Here is a 13,795-nt window from a genome sequence, read left to right as displayed (position 1 = left end):
TGTCCTGTCAGAGTAAGATGCTTTGCTGTTTTAAAATTACTAATGCACTTATCTTTAAAATGTACTCAGATTGCAATCTTTCAAAGGTTAAGGAATTTTTATGTAGCAATCTCATGACTTCAATAAATTACTAGATTTATTATGCCAAAAAGTTTCATATGATTATCCCTTCTCATGGCACTAGTCCGTTGTGTAAAATTTCTGAGTCGGGAGAGTTGGGTGAGATGAAGGGTCCAGTTACTGAATTTCTAATTATTTGGAGTTGAAACATGGGTGGCTGCTATGTGCTTGGTAAGTATAGTTCCAGAGTGATTTTCTTGAGTGGCAGCATAGAAATCCTTAAATAAATGATTTTGTGTTTGCAAGGGTCTGGAATTGCTTTTTCTTTCTTCTATGCACAGTGGCTTGTTTACCTTGAGTTAAGTGTCTTTCACTTATGCTGTACAACCAATACTTTAGGCTGGCATCTGGGGCTGGTTGTTTGTGGTTGGTTTTGGTTTGTTGTTTTTTTTTGGTGCATTTGTTGTTCTGCCGTAGAAGAATAAGGCAATGTGGAAGTTAATAAACTCAACCTATGGTAAACATTCCCACTGTTCATATCTGGAAAGGAGTTAATGTTGCTGTTGGACAACAGAGATTATCTGAAAATGCTGTGTAGAAGAGGTCAGTTAGCTCTGCTTCATTGTTCTCTTTCATTGCATTCATAACAATTTTGGTGGAAACGCTATTTTTTTGTTAAGGTCTTTACTCCATAAAAATGTGTGTGCTTAAAATTACCTGAGACACTTTTTTTTATGGGATCTTAAGTCATGCTCATTTAATAGTATTGCAATTACCAAGAGGTTTTGAATTATTTTGCATAGTGTACTTGAAAGAGTATGCTCTGTAATCACAGACAGGTTATAATTGGAGATTTCATATTGCTGCCCTGGCCAGTAGAAATATAATAATTGAAGATAACATGCAAGCAGACTTAAATATATAGCTCATATTTAACAGAGATTATAACAGATTGCCTATAGTAGAAGTGCTTTTCTCATGAAAACGTGGCACTAGATCCAAAGAAGGGTAAGAACCTAACACAGGTTAAATTCAGAGGGAAATAAGGTACAGAAATAAAAGAAGGTGATTGAAACCTCAGTCTTCCTCTTTTCTTCCCTCTGTCATCACTTGTCCCTGAAGTCACCTGAATTTATTTGTTACTTTACTGTTTGAAGCAAAAGCCTTACTAGGCACTTGCAGATTTATGGATGCTTGTGGCAGCTGCAGTCCAGTCTGAGCAGCTGGTTAGCTGCAGTGTCTTAAAGCTTGTTTGGGATTGGGAAGTAGGTGCTGTCTCCCCAGATTTGTGTGAAGAACTTAGTCAGTTAGGAACTTAATCAGTAAATACGCTTAGATAGTTTCTAACACACTAGTAATATTTGGCTCACTCACAAATTGAAGCATAGTAGGGGATGATGGGCCGGCCACATGTTATACAGTAAGCATACGACCACTTAGGCAGTTTGTCTGGAAAATGGGAGTTCTTGGTTCACTTTTATTTGCAGCTTGGTGTAGTTTAAAAGTGCATCTCCAGCCTCCTGGGAGAATGCGCTGCCCAGTTGAATATAGGTGGGAGTATATCCAGCTGCTTCTTGGAAGGAGTCCTGTTCCCCCTGGAACTGTGTTGCTGACCAAGAAGAAGTGGTTAACTTTTTGAAAGAAGAATTAGTTATTTTTAGTTAAAGTGACTCCTGAGAGGAAGGGTAAGAGGGCTGAAAAGGGAGTGTGTGCTATTTATGCATAGTAGTTTAGTGCAGAAGGCATGGGTTTCAAGTTAAAATTTTTTGTATGTCTGTCCATGTCCTTGGTTGCTTGTCTACGAAGATTTTTAAAAAGTAGTTTTAATAACATTTACAAGGAGATTATTGTTTTTTTTTAGATGTAGGCAAAAATACTGTGAAAAATAGTACTAAGTCTACAAAAAGAAGCTCTACTGCTGAAGATGAAATTCCTAGGAAAAAATCAAAGAAGAACAAGAAACACAAAAGCAAGAAGAAGAAGAAAAAGAAGAAGAAAAGGAAGAAAGAGAAAAAGCATAAAAAGCAGCCAAAGGAGTCAAAGCTGAGTACACGTCATGGAGAACATGCAGACTTGCAGGCTGCTTCTCACTTGCTGCCAGAGAAATCAAGCTCCAAACTGAGTGCACAGCATGGAGGCTTTGGAGATGCAAATCTGGCTGTCCATGTGCAGCCAGAAGAACTGTGCGTAAAAGCAAGTGAGGAGCTTGATAGACAAGCTTTAGGACTTGTCTCTCATTCAAGAACTGATTTTCAGCAATCTACAGAAAATCTTGGAAGTGAGAAGGAGACTTTGTGTGCAACAAATCCTCCATTTATCTTAGAAGGCAGCCAATCTGATATCCAAGAAAATGCTAATATAACTCAAACTATAGTTTGCACTAGAGAAGAACAAATTAAACAGTCTCATGAAAATATTTATCCTGTAGCTATTAGTGTGAGTGAAAAGGGTGTTCTTGTTGATACTGGAAATGATACTTCATCTAGCATCCTATCTGGAGTTGCCAATAAACCTGAAATTCAGAAAGATTCAGCAGCAGGTCTAGCTTCAGTGGTAGTAGAAGCACTAAAAGGTTCAGAAGTTGTTCTGAAATCTAAAGCCACTGGGGAGTTAAAAGCTATGGCTACAGCTCTTGAGTCTGGTGCCATGGAGGTGTTGAAATATTCAGAAGCATCTCTACAATCTGTGGCACAGAGGGGAGAGTTGGAAGCAACTTCAGAATCTTTTTCTTTGGCAAGTGATGTGACAGCGATTCCTAAGTCTGCAAGTCAGGCAGATCTGAATACTGTGAAGGTAGCTCACATGCCTGTGGCTGTGGAAGAAGTGAAAATTCCAGAAGCAACTGAAAAATCTCTGCATATGGGAAATGTGAAAAGTGTAGAAAGATCTTTGGAATTAGGGGGTGTGAGCAGGACTTTGGAGCCAGCTGTGAAGCCCTCAGTTGTATCTGATGATTTGAGACTGACGCAGTGCAGCCCTGCAGAGGGTTCAAGTGTCTTGAAGGCAGATGTATCTTTGCAACATCCTCTTAAAGTATCTGCGGTGACTGCTGTGACCCAGGTGGAAGTAAAAAGTGCCAAAATACCCCTGGGACCAGGAGCTGTTATAGAAGTGAAGGATACTGAACCAGCTCGAAGCTCTGCTCATATGGAAAACTTGAAAGCTTTGGAAGAAGCTCCGCAGCCAACTCCTGTAGTAAAGCCCGAAACTTTGGAAACAATCATGGAACCTCCTGTGGGTGTTCTAGCAAAAGACGTCAGAGCAGCTCGAGAATGTCTGCAAGTTGAAGTAGTCAAAGAAGTGGAATGTACTACTGATGCTGCAACAGTGCTAAATGCATCAGGAGTGTTCCTGCAACCTAAAGTCTTGACAGAAACAAGAAGTGTGGATAGAACCCAGGAATCTGCACTTCCAACAGAATTGATGGATGCAAATGTGGTTGCGGAGGCAAAAGGCTTAAGAGCAACTTCAGAATCTGTAGCACTTGCGCAGACCTTTGTTTCCCGAACCACGCCAGAAATCCACATGGTGGAAGGTTTTACAGGTCCACAAGCAACTGTGGAAGTTGTAGTGCTAACGGGAGTAAAAGGTCAAGAAACAAGTCGAGCTACTCTGCAACTGGAAAATACTGAGTCCTCAAAAATTTCTGAATCTACTCTCAAGCCTGTAGTTGTAACAGAGCCAAAAGATTCAGAAGGTACTTCATTACTGAGACAACCAGAGGAGCTGAGGGAATCAAGATCTGAGAGTCAGTCAAATGTGAGAGGTATGGAAGTGACTCCCTTGTCTTTGCTGAAAGATGTGAAAGGTCCAGGAGGAGTCCTAAGACCAATGGCTGTGGTGGAATCAAAATCTTTGAAAACAGCTTCACTGTCTTTGCAAATGGAAGGTGTGAAAGCATCAGAAGAAGCTGTGCATTGTGGGACTGTGGTCAGAGGTTTAGCAGCAACACTAGATTCAACAGCAGTGTCAAAAGGTTCAGAAATATATCTAGATAGGACGGCGGAAGTAGAAGCAGGCTCAGATGCTCATCTCCTAGCTATGAAAGTTGGATCTGTGAGACCAGTGACAAGTTTGGAAGCAAGTGTAGGACCTGTAGCAGAGGAGGAAAGGAAAGATTCAGAAGCAGACCTTGGCAGAGCCGGGACAGAGATGAAGACATCTTCATCACACCTGCACTTGAAAGATGTGAGAGATTTGGGAGATCCAACATCTGTAGGTATGACAAGGATACAAACTCTGGAAGCAGTTTTGCAGCCTGGAACCCTTGCAGTGGCAGGAGGCTTAGGAGAAAATGTGTGTTCTGAAGCCAAAATGGGTAGCGAAGTCTTGGAAGCAAGTCCAGGACTTCTTACCTTAGAAGAAAGGTCAGAAAGGACTCCTGAACCTGTGGTTGCTTTTGTAAGCATGGAACCAGTTAGAGAGTCTGAGGCATTAGCAGGAATGATGCATTTGCAAACCACAGCAGAGGGAGAACCAAAACATGCAGAAACAGTTGCAGAACCTCTTGGTCCAAGCAAAACAGAGAGTTCCATCATTTCGCATTCTCAGGTTATGACACAGACAAGAACCTCACAGGCTGAGGTAGTAGGGACGATGAAGGATTCTGAACTAGCTACCAGTCCTGCCATTGTGGAAGTGAGAGGTTTAGACAACTTGTTGGAAGTTGAGACAGTTGCGGAGGTAAAAGATGTGGCAGCAACATCAAAAACTTCACACTTAACACAGATGGAAAATTTGGAAATGGTTGTGGGATCTGAAACAAGGACACTAATGCAAGGCTTGGGAAGGACATTGGCGTCTGAGGTGGTTGGAGAGATGAGGCATTCTGAAGTTGCTCCAGAAGATCCAAACAAAGCAAAAGCAAGGAGCGAAGAAGCAATACTAGAACCTGTGCAAACAGTGATGGTGCAACCTTCAGAAACAAGTTCAAAATCTGTACAGGAACAAATAGCAGGTCATTCAGAAGCAGTATTAGAGTCTCTGCACAGAGTAGAGGAAAAAAACGTAGCATCAGAAATGGCGACAGAAGTGAGAAACTTGAGAGGAACTTTGGAATCTAAGATTTCGACAGACATCAGAACTCAGGGACCTACTGTAGAGTATATAATTGCAACAAGGAGGACAAGCACAAAAAAAATTGAACCCTCGCTTATCAGTGTAAAAGATTTTGAAGAAGCTTCAGAAACTGAGAAAGCAATGAAAGCAAAGTATTTGGAGCCAACATCAGAAGCTAGAGAAGTGAGGTTGTTGGAAGGTATGGAAGACTCTGCAACAGTACAGGTGAAAGGTTCTGAAACAGTGGAAAAGCCTGAGGTACACATGGATATCCAAGGGATGGAAACTTACTGCAAGTCTGGTAATGTGGGGGCGATGAATGTTTTAGAGGATGCTTCAGAAGCTGTTCCAGAATCTTTGCACGCTGAAGAACAGGTGCAAGCAGTTCTAGAAGCAAAACCTGCTGCAGAATGGGAGAGTGCAGAAAAGGCTCCAGAAATCTTGAGTGCTGCTGAAATGAAATACTCTGAAGCAGTTCCAAAACCAAGGGATGTGAAAGATCTGGAAACAACACTGGAACATGAAGCAGCAAAGGAAGTCCAATATGCAGAAGGGGTGCAGGGCCAACTAACGGAGGATGTGAGAGTTCCAGGTGAAGCTCAGGTGTGCGAGGTACTGGGCGAGAAGAAAGACACAGAGCAAACTCAAGCATCTGACCCTTTAGTAGCAGAAACAGTTTTTAGTTCTTCACATGCAGCAGATGATAAAGATTCAGCAGGAGCTCCTGAATCTGAAATAATCAGAGACACAAAACAGTTGGAAGCAGCTACAGCTCATGTGGTCGAAACAAAAGATTTGGAAACAGCTCCTCTTCCTGAGACTGTTGTAGAGCTGAAAGGTGCAGAAGCAGCTGTGGGATTGGAGCCAGAGACAAAAGATTTGGAAGCAGCTCCAGTACCGGAGACTGTTACAGAAGCAGTTCCAGTACTCGTGTCAGAGGCAAGCCAGTCGGAAGTCATTCCCCAGGCTGAGACTGTCAAAGAAGCAACTCCAGAGCAGGAGTCAGAGAAACGAGATTCAGAAACATCTGATGTGCAGCCCGATGTGGCGGCACGTATGAGGGAGACTCTGATGAGACTTGAGAAAGTTGAAAAAAGTAGCCATAGAAGCAGTGATAAAAAACATGATGCAAAGAAGCAAAAAAGGAGTCGCTCCAAGTCTCAGTCCAGGTCTAGGAAGCGGAAGAAAAAATCAAGGTCGCGTTCTACTTCCAGGCGTTTGACTTCTAAAAGAGCACGTTCTAGGAGCAGAAACTACTCAGATTCCAGAAAAAAGCATTCCAAATCAAGATCCCGATCTGTGGAGAAGAGAGAGAGAAGAGTGTCTTCCCGGAGGTCGAGGCGCAGACGTTCCAGGTCGTCTGACCGTTACAGGTCTAAATCCAGATCAGCAGAAAAGAGAGGGAGCAGATTGTCCTCTGGGAGGTCCAGACGTAGACGTTCCAGGTCATCTGACCACTACAGGTCTAAGTCCAGGTCAGTGGAAAAGCGTGTGTCCTCACGAAGGTCCAGACGTAGACGTTCCAGGTCTTCTGACCGTTACAGATCTAAGTCCAGGTCAGTGGAAAAGCGACTCTCCTCTCGAAGGTCTGGGCGCAGACGTTCCAGGTCGTCTGACCGCTACAGGTCTAAGTCCAGGTCAGTGGAAAAGCGACTCTCCTCTCGAAGGTCTGGGCGCAGACGTTCCAGGTCTTCTGACCGCTACAGATCCAAGTCTCGGTCAGCGGAAAAGCGACTCTCCTCTCGAAGGTCTGGGCGCAGACGTTCCAGGTCTTCTGACCGCTACAGATCCAAGTCTCGGTCAGCGGAAAAGCGACTCTCCTCTCGAAGGTCTGGGCGCAGACGTTCCAGGTCTTCTGACCGCTACAGGTCTAAGTCTCCGTCAGTGGAAAAGAGGGGGAGCAGGTTGTCCTCCTGGAGATCCCGCCGCAGACGTTCCAGGTCCTCTGACCATTCCAAATCTAGATCCAGGTCTTCCGAAAAGAGAGGGGGCAAAGAGTACTCATGGAGGTTCAGACATAGAGGATCTGGTTCCTCTGACCGTTCAAAATCTAGGTCAAGATCTGTTGAGAAGAGAGGTCGTAAGACATCTCTGCGGAGGTCTAAACGTCAGCGCTCTAAGTCCTCTGACCGTTACAAGTCTAGATCCAGATCAGTAGAAAAAAGAGATCGAAAGCAATCATCACGGAAGTCTAAACGTCAGCGCTCAAAGTCCTCTGACCGTTACAAGTCTAGATCCAAATCAGTGGAAAAGAAGAAAGAGTCCTCACGAAAATCTAAACGTCGCCGCTCAAAATCTTCTGAACGTTACAAGTCTAGGTCTAGGTCTGTTGAAAAAAAGCGCAAGGAATCTTCAAAAAAATCCAAACGGAAACGTTCCAAGTCCTCTGATAGCGTTAAATCAAGGTCCAAATCTATAGAAAAAAGAGAAGGTAAATTATCTGCCGTAAAGTGTAGTAGCAAGTGTGTAGAGTCTTCCGAACTTCAGGAGTCAACCACATGTCTTGAAAAAGCAGAAGTTCCTGAACCACCTGCTGCAAGTGAAGACAGCTCCTCCAAATCCTCCAATGGTCCCATGTCGGTAGCTTTGTCTGTTGAAGGAATAAATGGCCCAGAGCTGCCGCCAGTGTCTGAAAGTGGATTTTCCAAAACTGTTGATAGTCTTGAGAAAAGCTGCTCGTCTGAAAAAACAGCAGATTTGCAGTCTTCTGTGATGTCTGAATTTGATGGCTCCGAAACCCCAAACGACCAGGAACTGAGATCCATGCCTGTGGAAAAAACACAGATTTCGGAGCTTTCTGTGACATCTGAAAATGGATCAGCTGAAAAAGCAGCGGCTCTGGCGTCTTCATTGCTACCTGAACTTGCATACTCCACATCCACGTCAGGATCCCCATCTGTTGAAAAAAGGGGAGATCCAGAAAATTCTTTGGTAACAGAATTTCAGCTCTCAGCATCCCATGAAGATGAGTCGAGATCTACCTCCCTCAGAGAAGTAGAGGGTCCAGAGCCTCTTCTGACGGTTGAAAGTGGATGCTCTTCTGATGATTACAAGGGAATCTCCTCGTCCTCTGGAAGAATGGAGGTTCAGGGGTCTTCTCTGATGTCTGAAAGTGTACTCTCTGACAGTCATGAGTTGAGACATACCCCTGTTGAAAAAACAGAGCTTCAGAAGTTTTTGCAAGTACCTGAAAGTGAATCTTCCAAGTTGGCTGACAGCCATGAGTCAAAGTCACAATCTTTTGAAACAGTAGAGGCTCAAAAGTCTTTTCTAGCATCTGAAGTTACGTGCTCTGCATTCCCTGATGGCTGTGAGTCAACCTCCTTGCCTGTTGAAAAGGGCCAGGTGCAGGAGCCTTCTCTAGTTTCTGACAGTGGATGCTTCAAGTCTTCTGATGGACGTGAATCAGGATCCAGCTTTGCCGCACAAACAGAGGAGCTTCCTTTAATGTCTGAAGGTGGGTCCTTCAAGTCACCTGATGGAAATGAACAAACATCTTTATCTGTTGAAAAAATCAAGGCTCCAGATGTTTCCTTGACATCTGAATGTGGTCCTGTTGAGATCTCGGATGGCCTCGTTTCAGCAGCATCTTTTGAAAAAATGCAGGAAGTAGTACTGACAACTGTAGGACAAAGCTGCAAGTCTTCAGAAGTTCATGAGTCCACGTCATCTGTTGACAAAAATTTAGATGGTCCAACACTCTCACAAGTACTTGACACTGACTGCTCTGAATCTTCTGAAATGCATGAATCGAGTTACCTGCCTGCTGGAAAAATAGAGGGTACAGGATCTTTGTTGATGTTTAAAAGTGTAATTCCTGTGTGCCATGATGGCCATAAATCGAAACATCATTACTTTGAGAAAACAGAAGGTGCGGAGCTGGCATTGGCATCTGAGCTTAGATGTTCTGTCTCACCTGAAGGCTATGAATTTACATCCACTGCAGCTGAAAAAATGGAGATAAAAAAGCCTTCATTCCCACTGGAAAGTGGGTTCTCCGAGTCTGCTGATGTTTGTGAATCAGTAAGCGCACCTACTGAAAAACTGCAGGCACCAGTGACTTCTGTGACTTCTGGAGATGGGCTTTTCCTGTTGCCTGATAGTCACGAATTGAGTACTATCGCTGCTGAAAAAGTAGAGGTGCAAAAGTCATCTGAACTGAAATGCATTGCATCCCCTGATGGCCACAAGTTGAGGTCTGCTTATGATGAAGAAATACAGGTGCAGGAGCCATCTCTGATACTGGAAAGCAGATGTTCTGTTTCCTCTGATGGCCATGAGTTGACATCCACTGCTTTTGAGAAAGCTGAGGTAGAGGAGCCTTCTCAAATGTCTGAAAATGAATACTCAATAGGACTTGATGGCCCAGAGTTGACATCAACCCCTGCTGAAAAAACAGAGATGCGGGAGCTTTATCGGATGGTTGAAGAAAGATGTTCAGTGTCCATGGAGAGCCAGGAGTTGCGGTCCCCCCCCGCTGAAAACATGGAAGTGCAAGAGCCTGCTCTGACGTCTGAAAATGAATATGCTGTGTCTTGGGAGAGCCGGGAGTTGAGATCTAGCTCTCCTGAAAAGGCAGAAATGCAGGAGACTTCTGTAGTACCTGACAATGAATATGCTGTGTCTTCTGAAGATCACAAGGTGCTGTCTTCCCTTGCTGAAAAAACAGAGGTACAGGAGTGTTCTCTCCTGTCTGAAAATGAGTATGCTGTATCTCCTGAGGGCCAGGAGATGATAGCCAGCCCTGCTGAGAAAGAGGTGCAGGAGCCTTCTCTGACATCTGACAGTGAATATATCATCTTCCCTGAAGGCCAAGGATTACAGTCTAACCTTTCTGAAAAAACAGTGGTGCAGGAGCCTTCGCTAGTATCAGACAGTCAGTATGCTGCGTCCCCTGAAGGGCAGGAGTTGCTTTCTGGTCTTCCTGAAAAATCAGAAGTGCAGGAGTGTTCTTTGCTGTCTGAAAATGAGTATGATGCATCACCTGAAGGCCATGATTTGAGATCCAGTCCAGTTGAAAGAGAAGAAACGGAGGAACCTTCTGAAACATCTGAAAGTGAAAGTTCAATGTCCACTGATAGCCAGGAGTTGCAGTCTACTGTTGTTGAAAAAACAGAGGTGCAGGAGTTATCTTTGTCTGAAGGTGAATGTCCCATGTCCCCCGAAGGTCAGGAGCTACAGTGTAGCCCTGCTGAAAAAGTAGAGGCTAAGGAACCTTTTCTAATATCTGAAAATGAACATGCTGTGTCCCCTGAAGAGTATGAACCACAAATGACTCATGCTGAGAAAACAGAGGCTATAGATTCTTCTTTGACATCCGAAAATGACCGTCTTTTGTCTTTCGAGAGCCAGGAGGTAAGATTCACCCCCGTTCAAAACACAGATGTGCGGGAACTTTCTCCAGCACCTGAAAATGAACATGCAGCGTCCCCTGGTGGTCAGGAGTTGAGATTCGCCGCTGCTGGAAAAGTAGGCAGTCCCGAACCTTTGACACTAAATGATAGAGCCTCCATGTCTCCTGATGTCAGTGACTTGAAATCTGTCCCTGTTGAAAGAATGGACGATGCAGTGCCTTTGATGCCTGAAACTGGGTGCTCCATGTCCCCTGATGGCTATAGTGTGAAATCTGGCCCTAGTGAAGAAACAGAGGATCTAGAGCCCTCTTTGATATCTGAACATAGACATTCCACATCCTCATACCGGGAAGGTCATGAGCTGAAATCTCCTGTGGAGGAAGAGGGTCTAGATTCCTCTTTGACTTCCGAACAGAGACAATCTGTGTCCCCTGAGGCCCATGACCAGAAATCTACCATAGATGAAGAAATGGATGATCTGGAGCCATCTTTGACATCGGAGCATAGGCGCTCCACCTCCCCTGATGAGCAGGAGTCAAGATCTAGCCTTGGTGAAGAAGCAGAGTATCAGGAGCAGCCTTTGACAACAGAACGTAGATGCTCTGTGTCATCTGATGAACATGAGTCAAGGTCTACCACTGGGGAAGAGGTAGAGGATGCAGAAACCTCCTTGACAGCTGAACGAAGAGACTCCACATCCTCTGATGATCATGAGTCGAGGTCTACCACCGGTGAAGATATAGAAGATGGAGAGCCCTCTTTGACAGCTGAACGTAGACACTCCACATCTTCTGATGACCGTGAGTCAAGGTCTACAGCTGGTGAAGAAATGGAGGATTTGGAACCTTCTTTGACAGCTGAACATAGGCGCTCCGTGTCTCCTGATGGACGTGAGTCAAGGTCAACCACTGGTGAAGAAGCAGAGGACCAGGAGCTGTCTTTGACAACTGAACGTAGACACTCCACATCCTCAGATGAGCATGAGTCAAGGTCTACAACTGGCGAAGATGTGGAGGATATGGAACCCGCATTGACAGCTGAACAAAGAGATTCCACATCCTCAGACGAGCAAGAATCGAGGTCTACCACCGGTGAAGAGGGTGAGGATATGGAACCCTCTTTGACAACTGAACATAGACATTCCACATCCCCTGATGGGCGTGAATCGAGGTCTACCACTGGTGAAGAAATAGATGATGTGGAGCGCTCCTTGACAGCTGAGCGAAGAGACTCCACGTCGTCAGATGAGTGTGAGTCAAGGTCTTCCACTTGTGAAGAGGGTGAGGATGCGGAGCCTTCTTTGGCAGATGAAGATAAACAGGATTCCATGCCTGTTGAGAGGCTGGAAGAACAAGACTCTTCTTTTATACCTGAAAGTATGCGTTCTGACTCTTCTGAACGTGAAAAGTCAAGATCCAAATCCGTTGACAGAATATCTGACAAAGAGTCTTCACGAAGATCTATAAGCAGACGCTCAATATCTCCTACTCGCCAAAAGAGTCGATCCACATCTGTTGAAAAAGCAACAGACAGAGAGTCTTCACGGAGATCTAGACATAGGCGTTCCAGGTCCACATCTGTTGAAAAAACAGCAGACAAAGAGTCTTCGCGGAGGTCTAGACATAGACGCTCCAGGTCCACCGGTCGCCAAAGGAGTCGATCAACATCTGTTGAAAAAACAGCAGACAAAGAGTCTTCACGGAGGTCTAGACGTAGACGCTCCAGGTCCACTGGTCGCCAAAGGAGTCGGTCCAAATCTGTTGAAAAAACAGCAGACAAAGAGTCTTCACGGAGGTCTAGAAGCAGACGCTCCAGGTCTTCTCAGCGCAGATCCCAGAGATATGACACAGAATCTCGCTCTAGACGGAATCGCTCCAGGTCAGGAACACGTAGAAGAGCTTCAAGATCAAAATCTAATCGTCGCTCTCGGTCTAGCTCATTGTCGCGTTCAAGGCACAGAAGGAGGAGTAGGTCAAGGTCAGCATCTAGAAGGCGGCGTTCTTTATCAAGAGACAGGCGTAAGAGATCTCAGAGAAATAGATCAAGATCTACTGATAGAAGAAGAAGAAGATCAGATTCAAGAGATCGTAGAATATCACTCAGATTACGGAGCAGGAGTCGAACACCTATTCGTCAAAGGCGATCAAGGTCAAGAGGAAGAAGACGGAGCTCTAGTAGGTCACCAATTCGACTACGGCGATCGAGATCTTCAGGGAGAAGAAGATACAGCAGATCACCTGATCGTCGTAGGTCAAGGTCATCGGAACGATTTGCAAGCAGGTCACCTAAACGTCTTACAGACTTGGGTAAGTGATAGTTTTATTTTCAGTAGTTGCATGGTTAGGGGATACTCTGTTCATTTACATAGTCTTATTTTAAGATATCTCTGCAACATTCATAAGGAATTTATTGGAAGTTGTTTTGTGCGTTATTTTTAGGCAGTGACTTCCACTAGGAACTTCTGTGTTGGAGCTGAATCAGTGCTTACTACTTGGATGAAAGTGTGTTTAGTACAGGTTTTATCTCTTGGTTATGGAGCGTTTATACAAAGATGGTATGTTGTACTCTTGAGGAAGGCTGTTCAATGTAATATTAAAGGCTAAGTACTCTGGCCTTTAAATAATGCACGAAACTTAGGAGTTTCTAGTTTTCCTGAGAACAAATTGGGCGTGAAAGAACATTTGGAACTAAGTGGCAGTTGGAGAGTTCTTACCTCTGTCGTCAACTGTAATGCTTGTTTATCTGTTTCCATTACTCTCTTGCCTCTTTATCATGGTAAGAACTTAATGGGAAGGGAGACTTGTTTCTGAAAATACTCCCAGACCTAGCTGATTGGAAAATGAAAGAAAAAATCGTAATGAACTGCGTCTTTTCTCTGTGACTGGAGGTAGAGAGGCCTTGTAGTTTTCTTGGGTAGTAAGTTACGTGAGGAGAAAGAAGGCTTTAAATCTGAGAGACAAGCTTTTGTATAGTGTGTGAGGAAGTCTCCTTTTGTGGACCTCAGGTTCTGATCCTTTTAGTCCTGTCTCATAAAGTTAGCATGGAAGCCCTTCTGCCAGAGAAGTGGTTTTGTACACAGCATGAGAATGAGCATTCTTGAATCTGCCTTCATGCTTTAATTATGCAGCAAGTCTATATCTATATACTTTTATTGCTTAAGAAGTAAAGGAATGTTGTCCTTCTAGGATTTCTGTAAGGCTGTACGCTTGCAGAGATAGTGGTAACTCATTTATTTCCAAACCGGCAGATCAAATAAGACGTACTTTTATTTCCATTCCCTATTTCTGTGAGAGGACCACATGCTTTTTTCTTTAACAAAGCAA

At 44.3% G+C, this 13,795-nt stretch overlaps 1 protein-coding gene across 3 annotated transcripts in view; it reads left to right on the top strand.

The window, feature by feature from the left end:
- Nucleotides 1-13,795, top strand: part of SON (SON DNA and RNA binding protein) — a 41,599-nt gene that overhangs the window by 2,567 nt on the left and 25,237 nt on the right. For all 3 annotated transcript variants that reach the window (XM_009933384.2, XM_075432530.1, XM_075432538.1), the window contains exon 3: nucleotides 1,922-12,778. In XM_009933384.2, the coding sequence (XP_009931686.2) occupies nucleotides 1,922-12,778 (10,857 nt within the window). The remainder of the gene's footprint in view (nucleotides 1-1,921; nucleotides 12,779-13,795) is intronic.

The sequence above is a fragment of the Opisthocomus hoazin genome, chromosome 1 (genome assembly GCF_030867145.1).
Source record: "Opisthocomus hoazin isolate bOpiHoa1 chromosome 1, bOpiHoa1.hap1, whole genome shotgun sequence".
Taxonomy (NCBI): domain Eukaryota; kingdom Metazoa; phylum Chordata; class Aves; order Opisthocomiformes; family Opisthocomidae; genus Opisthocomus; species Opisthocomus hoazin.
This window is presented reverse-complemented; position numbering and strand designations above follow the sequence as displayed.